A 13,927-nucleotide genomic window follows, 5' to 3' on the forward strand; every position below is an offset into this window, starting at 1 on the left:
TCTGCTGTCTGTGCAAAAGACCGTTACAATGTGTTTAGAAGTTTAACAGCGGGGGCGTAACAAAAAGATAGAAAACGATAGTTCAAGATGTGCTCATGCGAAAAATCGTGAAGAAGAAAACAACCGTGTAAAAGGTAAACCAAATTGTGATTAATTTTTTCTAACCTTTCGAGATGTGAACATCAAAATTCTAACAAACCGTCGTGGGAACCCACGACATGATGATTCATACACGAAACTTGTCTGAAACAGAATATACAGGGTATTTTTCAGTAAACTATGGATGCGGGAAGGATACGGAGTGATAAGTTTACCGTGAAAAGACGGCAATCTGAAAGCAATCTTACCCCGTCGTGAATTCAGATGGGTTGCGGTGTGGAACCGTTCGTTTGGTGTTTGAGAAAGTTACTTCCTCTGATTACAAATCTAGAGACTCGTGCATCACGTGGTGATGAAAAGTGAAGATAGACTTCGTTGTCGTAATTACAATAATGCGAGTTTAATAACATAAGGTAAAAGTTGTACTTAATATATTGTAACTGTAAAAGTGCTTCACCAGATCAAAAATAGAACCGATGATTTTAAAGACAGACGGTCACATATGTCGGCGGAGTGTAATCGTGGCGCGTGTGTTTGTTAAATAAAGTTTCAGAGTGAGAATCAAAAAGAATCTTGTGCTGGGAGATGTAGAATACATCTGCAGCACGGAACCGATTATGAATCTAAAGGGAAAAAGGAAAGCAATTTGTTCAAATAAGTGTAAAAAGGAGGATCATAAAACAGTATATCAATGTGCTGTCCGAGTGCAACATGCGGAAAAATTACTACGCGTTAAAGTACGTGATGTAAAAAGATGATGTGTAATGATATGACGATGTGATATAATGGGCTGGAACCCGGTGCAGTGATGTTTAAGAAGGTGTCAAGAGTGGGGAAATAACAAAGAATTAGGGTAATATGACAGTAGCATGAAAAAACTGTGATTACATTTCAAACCATTTGAGTCGATATAATGATAAACGTCACAGGTTTATAAACTTGATAGCTTGCTATTTAGCAATTTTACAAAAAACAATGTAGTTCAAATCGTTCATTTAATCCTTTCGGCTGAAGTGTATTCAAGTGGGTAATCCAAAAGATTTCTCTTCTTAATAAGTGTTGAGAATTGTCTCTTCCGGGTAGAATCGGTACTTGTTCCAATATACAGAAGCGTAATTGGCTGGGGTTATGGTGGTGATCGTTGAAATGTAAGGCGACCGTAGATTTAATGTTCTTGAGTCTGATGTTACTTTTATGTTCGATGATCCGAGTTTTTAATTTTCTCTGAGTTTTTCCCACATAGGGTAGACCACACGGGCATTTCAACATGTATACCACGTTACTGCTGTCGCATGTACCTGATACTCGTAGTTTTATTCTCGTGCCTTTTGATGGATGCAATATCTCACTGCCCTTGATTATGGCGTTACAATTGCTACAGTTGTAACAAGGTATGGTTCCTCTGTGCTTAACATTAGTGGCATCTTCTTTGGGTTTGAGCAGTTCCTTTATGTTACGAGTGCGTTTGTACGCGAATCTTGGGATGTTATGAAAAATTCCTTTGAACTCTTCTTCCTGCACAAGTAGTGGCCAATGTTTCAAAATGGTTCTCTTGATATTGAAACTTCTGGTAGAGTATTTAGAAATAAATACTGGTCTTTGTGTATCATTTTTCTGTTGTACTGTCAGTAGCTGAGTTCTTTCGAATTTCCGGACTCTTTCCTGTGCTTCGTTCAAGGTGGTTTCTGGATATCCTCTCTGTCTGAATTTTTGGATGGTTCAGAATGTAAGTCCCCTGAAGAAGGGTTCGCCCGAAATGCATAGGGCTGAAATACTGTGAAATTGTTGAAAAGAAACACGCAATACTATGTGAGAAATAGTATGAATTGGAAGTAAACATATTTTTTGAATTAAAGAAATTATTGTGAAAAAATCTATCACCCCCTGGATCACCATTATTTGAATTTTGATAATACCAGAGTGCTGAGTAAAGGACGTTACTCCCACGGGAGACAACGCATTCTTCTCGTTACTTTTACCTCCTGGCTCAGGAGGGTATTTACCAGGCACCCAAAATAAACGCAACATCATCCACACACATTGTGTGCGACGTTCCACCATCCAATTAGATAAATACATACACATAAGGGTATTAGCAAGGGAATAACACTGTTTTAATCATTTCTATGTATTAATTACGATTTTGTGTTTCTTTGCTTAAAGTTGACTATTCTGGCCTACCAAAAGATGGCCGCCGACTGAAACCTAACTAAAGTACATGACTTCAACATTTGGACAATGGAGAAAGGCGCCTGCACTGACTTTGTTCGTGTCCCTTGTGTGACCTGTCAGACCATGCCCATGAAGACTACCCTGGGCGAGGTGCCAATGTCCCTGAACCTGAACTTAATGTTACAAAATGCAAATGAACTGCCGAAATTCTACCGGTTACCAACAAAAAGATACAATTTGTACCTGGGAACAGTTTTGCCATACGCCTCAAGTATACTTCTTCCACATGTTAAAAATTAGAAAAAGTGTCTTAATGTATTGAGACGTATTTGAATCCAGCCAATCCCTTGCCTGGGAATTGAGAAAATGTTACGGATATATATACATTTTAGTGTAAATATTAGTAGTCTAGAGAGGGAATTAGGCGAGACTCTCCCATGCTACACTCTATGCTGCTGCTCATCGCTAGAGATCCTTATGCTGACGGAAGAGGACGGGGACTTTAGAACTCTGATGAATTTTCTGAGGACCAGTTCTGACTTAGAAAACGACAATTAGCCAGAATAGGTAAATATGACAAAAGATAAGATTGCATTATTAGGATTTAACCTGCATTTTAACTAGATAAAGAAAATCATTATTTGAAGAACTGTGTCGGTGATTAATTTTTTAAGTGTTTACCGATTAATTTGAGAGTTAAAAGTGCCATCAAATCCAATATCAACTAAATGATCCAATTGGCCTCCGGATGGAGGAACGGTTAGGGTAATTCAGTAGAAGTGGTTTTCCTCTATCCAAGTGAACAACTGTAGTTCGGGATAGGATGTCCCTCTGTAGGCACGGATAGTTTGAGAGAATGAATGTTGGTGTTATGGGCTCCACCAGCGTGTGATGTGTGTATGTGCGTGTGACTGAGAAATCATTCCGTCCGTGGAAGCAGGGGGAGATCTAGTGACTCGAACTGCACCAACAGCACAGGAACTGATAGCACATAGCCCTTGACTCCAATTACGTGTACTTGCTTGACAGTGATCCTAATTGAAAGGTGATGTCGTAGCAGGGGAAGAGCGTGATTCTTTAAAGGCGCACTCACAAAGCCGTACAAACAAAAACAACATTTAAATGCAAACTTTTTGTATAAAAAGGATCATACTCAAATTGGTTAAATCCTGATGCCCCATCGTTGCCTAGAGTGGTTCCTAACAAAACTATTAAACCTTCCCTTAAAGGGTGAACAGATTCATTTTCCATCTTCTCCTCACTCCATAAATGATCTCTTTTCTGCTCCATACAACCTAAATATATTCCACAACCCTCGTACCACCATCTACCACTAAGCTCTGTCCATAATTTCAGCTTCTGTTTCTGACTTATACGTCTACATTCTGCGTGTTCCTCTAGGCCTAGATCTGCCCTAACGCCTTCCTCACACATTGTCTACATACCCCATCTTTCTCATCCTTCCCTGCCTTCCGGTTGGGCACTCACCCACAGAACATAAAGATGGTGCTGGATGTTGGGTCGTATGGCAGCGGCATCGTCTGCTGAAGACACAACTGTTCACAGCCTCCGTTGAATCCATCAGAACAGTCAATGCCCTTGGAGAAGTCAAAGCAGCCTGTGCCATCTTTCATCGGCCGGAGTCCCTCTGGGCACTGTTGAGAGGAGAATAAAGTTGTAAGCTGTTAGAAAGCTTTCTCAAACTCTGACCCAGGCAAAGACATCTACTTCAATGGCAAGACAACGGCGAGCCGGCTTCTCCCATACTCAGATGTAAGAGCCAAGATCTATGCTCTCCTTATACACAAGGAACAGGCACAGCAAAGCCAATTTAAGATCCCCTGCAAACATGTAGGTGCTCTCTCTCTCTCTCTCTCTCTTTCTCTCTCTCTCATACACACATGCACACACACACACGAGCACACACACATTATCTTTTGTCTGGTTCTGTCAGGGTGTACCCACGCTATGAGGACAGATCCGATCCTCACACACACGGAGAGCCGCAATGCAAGTATTAATCACACCGTGAAAAACAACTCGGGCAGTAGCAGTTTCAGCTTCCATCCCACACCCACACACACGGAAAAGAAACAGCATGGCAGCACACTGTAGGCTTCCCACATACGGAGAGCTTATTCAGTATGGGCATCAACTGTGAAGAAATCCCTCGCACACATAAAACAGGCACCAACTACGCAGTAACAATTCAAGTGTAATCCACACTGAATAAGTCGAGCACAGGCAGAAGCGAAGCAGATTTCTTTCAAGCAAAGAGTAAACGTACAACATAGGCAGCATCAATGCAACTTTCCTTCCCACAAGCAAGACGCTTGAATCTTTATGAACTTCAATTGTACATGGAAGAGAGATTCTCACAGTGCATACTTTTTTAACATTTTTTTTATTAGCCTTTAGCAAAATACAAAAACCGCATTACAACAGAACAGGCCAGTTTGTTGTTACATCAAAATGGATAAAGCTCTGAACAGATCTGTTTTAACCTCTTCAGTGCCCCGCCCTTTCCACGCCCTGTGCCGGGCGTTTCATTAGCGGGCGGGGTTCATGACGAGATAGTCTCGTCATGGGCACAGCGCAACCGCGCTCCATGACGAGACTATCTCGTCATGGGCACTGAAGGGGTTAAATTTTATAACAGTGGTGCTCAAACTAGAAAAACTCTCTGTTGGCCTCTCAACACACAGGTCCTAGGAAGCTTGTTTCCGGTCCAGGGAAGGCATGGCTTGGCAGTTCGGGCTGGACTGTTCCCATGAGGCACAGGGTCAGACTGATTTGCATATGGCCATGTCTGAACTGGGGTGGCAGAGTGGGCTAAAGAATGGTGATGGATCAAACCCAGATCTATTGACTGGGTGTGAGTGTTTGATTGGTTCTGATGCTCCGTCCATCACCACCCCCTTTTGTACCGCTTTGTTCGCCATAAGTTGGCAGGGTATGCTCAGACGTGAGTCCCTTGCTCACTTTGCCACTGGATTCAAGCAAGCCTGGCTGAAGACGGCTGAAATGCCAGAAACCGGTCCTAGGAAGCTTGTTTCCGGTCCAGGGAAGGCATGGCTTGGCAGTTCGGGCTGCACTGTTCCCATGAGGCACAGGGTCAGACCGATTTGCATATGGCCATGTCTGAACTGGGGTGGCAGAGTGGGCTAAAGAACGGTGATGGATCAAACCCAGATCTGTTGACTGGGTGTGAGTGTTTGATTGGTTCTGATGCTCCGTCCATCACCACCCCCTTTTGTACCTCTCAACACACAGGGGCAAAACATTCTGCATCGGGTTTGCATCACAAACGTAACGCAAAGCCAGCACAGCAACTTTGGTTATTGCACTCTGTCGCATGAAAAGTTAGTAAAACTGCCCTGCAGTCACTTCCAGACTGTCTTCCTCCTTCCGAGACAGGACTGTATTTCTTGAGACGAAATGTCGTCTACATGGTAAGAGATGTGTACCTCTGCTCTGAGTGTCCAACTTTACTGTAGTTTGGATCCTTAAGGCAGATTTTCATGCCATAGGCAAACACGGATCATGTGTGTGCGCCATTACAAAGACCTGTCTTGTGGATTGCGGCCTTGTTTAACCGGGAGGGGCACCCAAAGTGATGCCCTCATAGTGATGGAAGGCTACCAACTTCACCAGGAGTTAAGCAGCAAACGTGTGGTGGTTGCAGCATACCGTGCAGCGATCAGTAGTAGTGAACCGGACCTTTTTACCCCCTGTCACTGGAGTAAGGCCTACAGGCTCACTCATCTTTTTAAAAGTTCCGTTTCTGTGAGCTTAACTCACCCTTGGCCTACATCAGGTAGATGTGTGGTACTGCATAGCACAGCAGTAGTGACTGCACTGGCTGGATTGATGTGTGCCTGGAAAGGCTACAGTACAGGGATAGAGAAGTACTGTGTAGTACATGTGTGAATAGTACATGTACTAGCTGTCTGTATTTCTAAGAGGAATACTTTACATTAGAGATGTAGTGCTGCGCAGTGAGGGCACAATTAAAACATGCTGACTGTATGTGTGCTTACAAAAGTAGAAAGAGAGGTATCCACTTTGAAAGAAGCAGAACCCAAAACAAAACGTCAAAGATCCAGGCCCTAAATCAAACTCGGTGTCTGGAAAAGGACTATAAGAAGGGGTGGCTCAGTCCCAAAAGGTTGTCATTTGCTAAACAGCCAGACGGGCTGTGTGAGAAGCGGAAGCTCTGCAAGACTTCTCCCTGTGACCAAGATTGAAGACAAAGGCCTGCTACTCTCCCTAATGGGTGAGAGGGGAGATCACTCAGGACACCAAGATCACCTGCCCTGGAGCCTAGAACACCATCGCCTGCCTGCTTGCAAAGACCAGTGTGCCCTGAGAGGGAAAAATGAGCACTGGAGGAAATGAGATCCGGTGCGGAGCTCTGCATGATGATTTCCAGAGCGAGGTGTGAGGCCGTCCACCGACCGGGCTGTTGCCCATGTGCAGGATCAGCTCTGCGACCATTGTGTGCCACGAGAGGACTGCTTTGTTCTGAGCCATTTCAAAAGTGCTGGGCGGGAGGCACCTAGCCGCAACGCTGCTCACAGTGATGCTGTCTGCCAGAGAAGGTCACTAGTTAAATGAGTTTGGGCCAGGTGTGCAGGAGTTGTGACTGTCGAGATAGGCAACCCTGTAAGCCAGAAGGTCCACCATAGCGAGGTTGATCGCATCAGGAGAGTCTGCGGCTGAAGCGTGATTACAGTGGCAACCCCGAATGCCAGAAGGGTCCGTCGGTACCACTTTGGCCTAGCATTCAGGTTGTCGCCCGGACGGAAGAAGGACTGTTGTGACCAGCAGGTCAAGCCAGCACACTGTGATCTGCACCTTGCAAGGTCCCTGAGGTTCACCCAGATACCACCGTGGATGTTACACCATTGTTGGAGTTCCGGTCAGAGCCAGAGGATCACACAGGCACCCCGACTACCCTGCTAGGGGGAAGATCAGTGTACCTTTTGTGTCCCCTGAGTGAGAGCAGCTCTGATCACTGAAAACCAACTGGCAGCCCAGCTCGATTTCGTGTGCAGGATTCGGACTTGGGAGCACCCGAGGAGAGGGCACTCACTACATCGCTGAACACTGTTATACCGACAGAGCAGGTAAGACTGAAACAGAGCCTTTAGGGCCCTGGGAGACCTCCTGCTAACAATGCTGTGGAACCATAGACACTTTTGACTAATTCCTAAAGAGTCAAAGGGAGAACACTTGAGTATTGCCTAATAGTCTGCATTACCTGGATGCAGCCACCAATGAATGGGAAATAGCTCCAAACATGTTACACAAAGTGCAGTTTGAGGCAGGGATTGGCCAGATAGCTCCCAGAGCCCCAACTTCATGGGAGATCATGTTATTTCATTAGAGTGCCATATACCTTTTCATGTGTAGAGTTAAAAACAAAATACTTTTTTTCTTAGAAAAGTGAGTATTTGAACAGACATTGATTTATTGTGTGCTGTGTTTGCACTTTGATTTATGAGTTGTGTTCGCTAACCTGCATCTACATCCCACACGAGGGAGCCTTGACTGCACGACCACAGCTACTACTGAGAGTCAAGTGCAGAAGGGGTACTTGACCCAGTTGTCAGGATCCAAAGTAGACCGGACCACCTGGACATCAGGAATAAAAGGCCTCAATCACCATGGTTGGGCCCAGTAACCCCTGTGGCCCTGTGGCCCTCTGAAAGGGGTTCTGACAATTGGCAGCAAGCGGTGCGGCGCCTAACATTTAGCAGCCAAAGATACAAAGGTGGCATTGTCCATTTCCAATTTGGATCAGAACTGCAATAAGTCCAGTTTTTTCTTCTACGCACAAAGGAGACACGCATAGGCAATGGAGAACACAGATTTTGAATTGATCTGTCCATTGATCAGATTAAATATTTATGTAGGGACAGAGGTTGGAGACTTCCAAGGAGCAGGGTCCTTGTTAATTTCATTAGTGACCAGGCTGAGATACTGTGTGACAAGGAGGAGGCTGTAGCTGACTCAGGGGAGGGAACCATGGTAGGAACCCAGGAAGAGAGTGCTGTGGACGTAGTCTCTAGGATCCCTTTAGCACAAGTATATCCCAGGCACACACAGTGTGTCCCCTAATGCATGTTCCAGAGTTTCACCAAGACACTCTCCACCTTTAGTTTCTAGAATATCTCATGTACACCACCTCGAATTTCTAGGGTACCACTGACCCCAAAATCCAGAGAGTAAATACATTGGGTGGGTTGAGTCTAGCAGAGACCTTGAGCTTGCAGTTGGCACTTCAGAAAGCTAAGGCTGAGGAAAATAAGAAAGCCAGACAGTTTGACAGGGCAACTATAAGGCTAGCTCACAGGGTACAAAAGGAGAGGAGGAGGGCGAAACAGAAGGAATGGGCCCGGGAAGAGAAATTGTGTCAGAGAGAGGAGAAACAGAGAGAAAGGGAGATAAAACAGAGAGAGAGGGAGGAGAAATAGAAGAAAAAGGAAAGAGAGCTAGGAAAGGATAGCCCTTGAGAAAGTTAACTTGAGAATGGCAGCACTGACAACTCAATCTGGGATAAGTGAATCTACTTTAAGTTCAGGCCATGCTGTGGCAAAGGTTCCAAAAGATCTTGTGCATTTGTATGTGCAAGGTCAGGATATTTCAAAATGGTTTGTGAGCTTTGAGGTCACTTGTAAAGCAGAGGCCTTAAATGAGGTTTCTAAGGCAGCTGCCTTAATGCACATGCAATTAGAAGGGATAGCCGTCATTGAGACGATGCTGGTAGCAGACCAGATGGTCTATGAGTGACTGGATGAAGCTCCCATTAGGAAGTTTGGGCTGAAGCCTGCTCAGTACCTGCAGGGATTCCGTGACCGCAAGAGAGCAGATGGTGTTCCTTTTGAGAATTGGGTCCATTGTGTACTGCATGATTGGAATGAGTGGGTATGAGGGATGGAGGCTAGGTTTCAGTCGTTTAACCAGCTGATGGTGGCAGAGCACCTCAAGGAGGAGTTCTCTACCCGAATTAGGAAATACCTGTCTCATCTGACAGTGAGGGATCCAACAATACTTGCAAAGGTAGCTAAGAAGTGGTTGGCTAACAGGGTTCAGAAAGGGCTGGAACAGCATAGTTCTAAGCCAAACTGGGAGAAGAACTCTCCACGGACTCATTACAAACCAAGGGATAAGGGCCAGAGTTATTCTCAGGGGACTCAAGGAGGGCCCAGGAAACATGGAAAGGGTAATGGTGTGCCAGAGAAGGAGCATCATGAGAAAGCAAGGCAAGGAAGACTTTTCCAAATCCAAGGTGATGACTTGTTTTAAGTGTCACAACATAACATAATTGTAAAGCACACATTCACCCAAGGGTATCTTGATGCTGAATAATAGATGTTTATTGTTATCCAACGGTACTCATTTTACCGACCTCAGAAGTATGAAAGGATGAGTAGACCCACTGGGATTTGAACCTGTGACCATGAGGTCAAACACAGGTCCATACAGAGGGTGGTTTAGTCCACTAAGCCACCAGACCCGGCACAAGGTGGGACTTTACAAGAAAGATTGTCAAGAGACACAGCAACACCCATAGTAAGCATCTTACAGATGGGTGAAGGTGCCCGAGAGGGACCGATCGCATTCAACCTAGTAGCTATGGATAGTTAGGAGTGGGTCCCAGGTGCTCTGAAGCACATCCATCCAATACAGTGGGATTTGTGCAGGATGTTAGTATCAATGGGAGAAAAGTTTATGCCCTGAGAGACACTGGAGTCTTTCGCACTATGGTTGAGAGGAAGTTCCTTAAGCCTGAGTGATACTCCCTGGAACCAAGGATACAGTATTGGTAGCCAGTGGAAAGGGCATGCTTGGCAGGGTTGATCTATAGCTCAATGAAAAGGTGGCCATGACTGAAGTAGGGGTAAGGGAAACTCAAGGTGCTGGATGTCTCTTTGGCAGTGACTTGATTGCCTCTGGCTTGGTGCCAGGACCAGAAGCTTATATGGCTTGGACTACATCAGCTGTGCTGACCAGAGCACAGGCTGCACGTCTGTCTCAGAGTAAGGCTGAAATCATCTGTGATTTGCAGATACTAAAACAAAGTAATCTGGGAAAGCAGTGGCCGTGGTGGTCATCACTTCTGCTCCAGAGGGAATGGAGGATGATGCGCCTAAAGTGAATCATTTGCTGCACCCTGGGTTGCCTCCATTATTGAAGGGCTTGTGAGCTGCTCAAGGGCCTACCTGGGGAGATTTCTGCAAGCCACAGGAGGAGTGCCATATGTTTGTGGGATTTCGGAAGGAAGCCCAAGATCTGGTTAGCAAAAGAGTGGTCAGAAAACACTATGTTGGCTGGGAGGATGATCTACTCTATAGTCGATATTGACTTTATTTCGGCTCAATTAACCATAAAAGTGCAGTCTCAAAACATTTTTTAACTTAATCAATCCAATCAGGATAGGCTGGACACTCTCTTCTAGTGCCCAGAGACACAGAGAGGTTCTGTAAAGCCTCTTCAGCTTGCCAGATGAGTGGTAATACAGGAGGGAATACAAAGGCACTACCAGCTGTAGGTGTTCCATTTGAACAGGTGGGAATAGACATTGTTGGTCCATATAACCCTCCCTCATAGTCAGGCAACAAGTATATCTTGTTTGTGGTGGATCATGCCACCAGGTACCCTGAAGCTGTACCTCTGAGGAGCATGATTGCAAAGGTGGTAGGGAGAGCTCTCCTGATGATTTTTTCTCGGGTGGGATTTTCAAGGATGGTAATTTCCGACCGGGAAACCAACTTCATATCTTCTGACATGAGAAAGATGTGGGAACAAGCTGGTGTGACACATCACATTGATACAGTATACCACCTACAAACCAATGGTTTGGTGGAGTGGAGAAGTTTAACAAAACACTAAAGAGCATGATCGAAACTCTGCCAGAGAACCTCAGGAGGAAGTGGGATTTTCTCCTACCATGTCTCTTGTTTGCCTACCGAGAGATTCTACCAAAGGCAGTAGAGTTCAGTCCCTTGGGTTTTTTGTATGGTCACCCAGTGTGGGGTTCACTCACCTTAGTAAGAGACGGGTAGAAAGGAACCTCCGAGTCTCTATATAAGGATGTGGTATATTATGTGATTGGCCTCAGGAAGTTGATGGAGCAGTACATAAGTCAGACAAAGGAAAACCTCGGGCTAGCTAAGAGCTGATACAGGAATGGTACGACCAGAAAGCTGACTGGGTATCAGGAAGTCCAGGAGGTGTTACTGCTAAAGCCAATTTGTCCTAGGGCTTTAGAAAACAAATTGTTGTGGCCATAAAAAGTAGTTCAGAATGTGTCTGAGGTAAACTACTTGGTGGACACTGGAGCCACAGGTGGACCTAAGTGGTTGTTACATGTGGATAGTTTTAATTTTTACCTTCGGAGAGGCTACACAGTGAATGTCATGGCTATGGCAGAGGACGTTGAGGAAGAGAGTGAGCCTCTTCCTGACTTACTGCATAGTGGCATAAATGATGGCACTGTGGAATGGGTTCAATTAGCCCCTAAGTTAACACGTGAGCAGTAGAGAGAGTGTAGAGAGGTGTTGGGCCAGTTTGCCAACCTTTTCTCGCCTTCTCAAGGGTTGACATCTGTCTGTGTGCATGACATAGGCAAAGGTGACAGTCTGCCGGTGAAAGGCAGAATGTACAGAGTGTCTGACCAGGTTCAGGGATGTATTAAGGCGGACATTGCCAAAATGTTGGACCTGGGAGTCATTGAGAGATCTTGTAATCTTGGTCTAGTCCTGTAGTTCTAGCACCAAATCAAGGGTCTACCGACTTGTGGTTCTCTGTAGACTTCTGAACCCTCAGTGAGGTAACCGAAACCGATACCTATCAAATCCTTAGAGCAGATGAGCTTGTGGATTGGTTAGGTGCTGCCAACTACTTGAGCACCTTGGATCTGACCAGATGATATTGACAGATTGCTTTGGCACCATGTGCTAAGGAAAAGACTGAATTGTCTTTGCCAGAGGGGCTGTATCAGATTAAGGTGATACCCTTTGGTTTGAAAAATGCTCCTGACACATTTCAGTGCCTGGTGAACCATGTTCCTGCAGAGTTCGAGGAGCTCTGTATGGCCTACTTGGATGATATTTTGGTGTCCAGCAATGACCAGCTGAGGCACCTGGAACAAGTATTGGCTAGGATACAGCTGGCAAAAGTGCCCATCAAGGCAACTAAATGTCAGTTGGGGCAGTCCTTTGTAGTCTAGTTGGACATGAGGAGGGGAATGAGAAGATCCACCCGTTGAATGCCAAAATTTAGTCTGTGATGGAATGGGAGGAACCTACTACCCAAACTAGGACTCACCGGGTATTACAAGAACTTTGTGGAAAACTCTGGAAGTATAGTTGCCCCATTGACTGCTTTGAGCTCTAGGGCACAACATAGGAAAGTAATAAGGACTGCAGAATGTCAAAAGGCATTTAAGGAACTGAAGAAGGTACTATGCACTGCGCAGGTACTGAACACATCTGACTACATTCAGACTTTCATTGTACAGATGGATGCCTCTGACAAAGGAGTTAGAGCGGTGTTAGCTCAACTATATGACAAAGGTAGAGAGCACCCAGTAGCCTGTATTAGTAGGAGAATACTACCCAGGGAAAAGAATTGGGTAGCAATTGAGAAGGAGTGCTTTGCCATAGTGTGGCCTTGAGTAAGTTCTGCACATATTTGTTTGGCACTAGTGGTGCAAACAGATCATAAGTGAATGAAATAGTTGATGGCTATAAAGGGAGAGTATCCCAAGTAGTTGAGATGATCTGTTTCTTTGCAGTCGAATTTGTAGCACAGAGTCAGATTGAGCCACAGGAATGCCAATGGATTTTCCAGCCAGTTTTACTGATGTAACCACTTAAACTCTTGGTTAGGAGTTGGTTCGGGGTGTTCTGATCTGGGAAGGCCTCTGTTGGGATGGGAAAGTCCTCTGCATGGCAAGAGACATGTACCCCTGCCCTAAGTGCCGAACTGTACTGCTGTCTGGATCTGTAATGCTGATTCTTTGTCATAGACGAAAATGGATCTCATGCTTGTGCACCATGACAGAGGCCTGTCTTGAGGATTGTGGTGTTGTTGGACCGGAAGGGGCGCCCAAAGCGATACCCTCCTAGTGGTTGAAGGATACCGTCTTCACTAGGAGTTAAAGCCTGGTAGTGACAGCATACTGTGCAGTGATCAGTAGTAGTGAACAGGACCTTTTTACCCTGTGTCCCTGGAGTGAGGCATACAGACTCACTCACCTTTATAGATGTTACGCTGCTGTGTGCTCAACTCACCCTTGGTCTAAATCAGGTAGACGTGGGACTGCATAACGCAGGAGTAGTAACTCCGCACTTGATGTATGTGTGCCTGGGAAGGGAAAAGTACTGGGACAGAGCAGCACTGTGTAGTGCATGTGTGAATAGTACATGTACTGGGTGTATGTAATCATGAGAGGAATATATTGCTTGAAAGATGTAGTGCTGCGCAATGCGTGCACAAGGAAAGCATGTGCTGAATGTATGTTTGCTTACGTGAAGTACAAATCATGAAGGGTGAAGTGTTGGGCAGCGTGCACATTGTGAGTGTAGGTCGCCCTGCAATGGTACATTACATGGAGGACCCTGGGTTACATTTTTGGAAGCCCAGG

General features: G+C 45.3%; 1 protein-coding gene across 2 annotated transcripts in view; it reads right to left on the minus strand.

Moving 5' to 3' along the window:
* The window catches only part of ASTN2 (astrotactin 2), a 2,498,474-nt gene that overhangs the window by 806,691 nt on the left and 1,677,856 nt on the right, over nt 1–13,927 (minus strand). For both annotated transcript variants that reach the window (XM_085612137.1, XM_085612129.1), the window contains one exon: nt 3,760–3,926. In XM_085612137.1, coding sequence (XP_085468263.1) covers nt 3,760–3,926 — 167 coding nt within the window. The remainder of the gene's footprint in view (nt 1–3,759; nt 3,927–13,927) is intronic.

This window comes from Triturus cristatus, chromosome 1_2 (assembly GCF_964204655.1).
Source record: "Triturus cristatus chromosome 1_2, aTriCri1.1, whole genome shotgun sequence".
NCBI classification, from domain to species: Eukaryota; Metazoa; Chordata; class Amphibia; order Caudata; family Salamandridae; genus Triturus; species Triturus cristatus.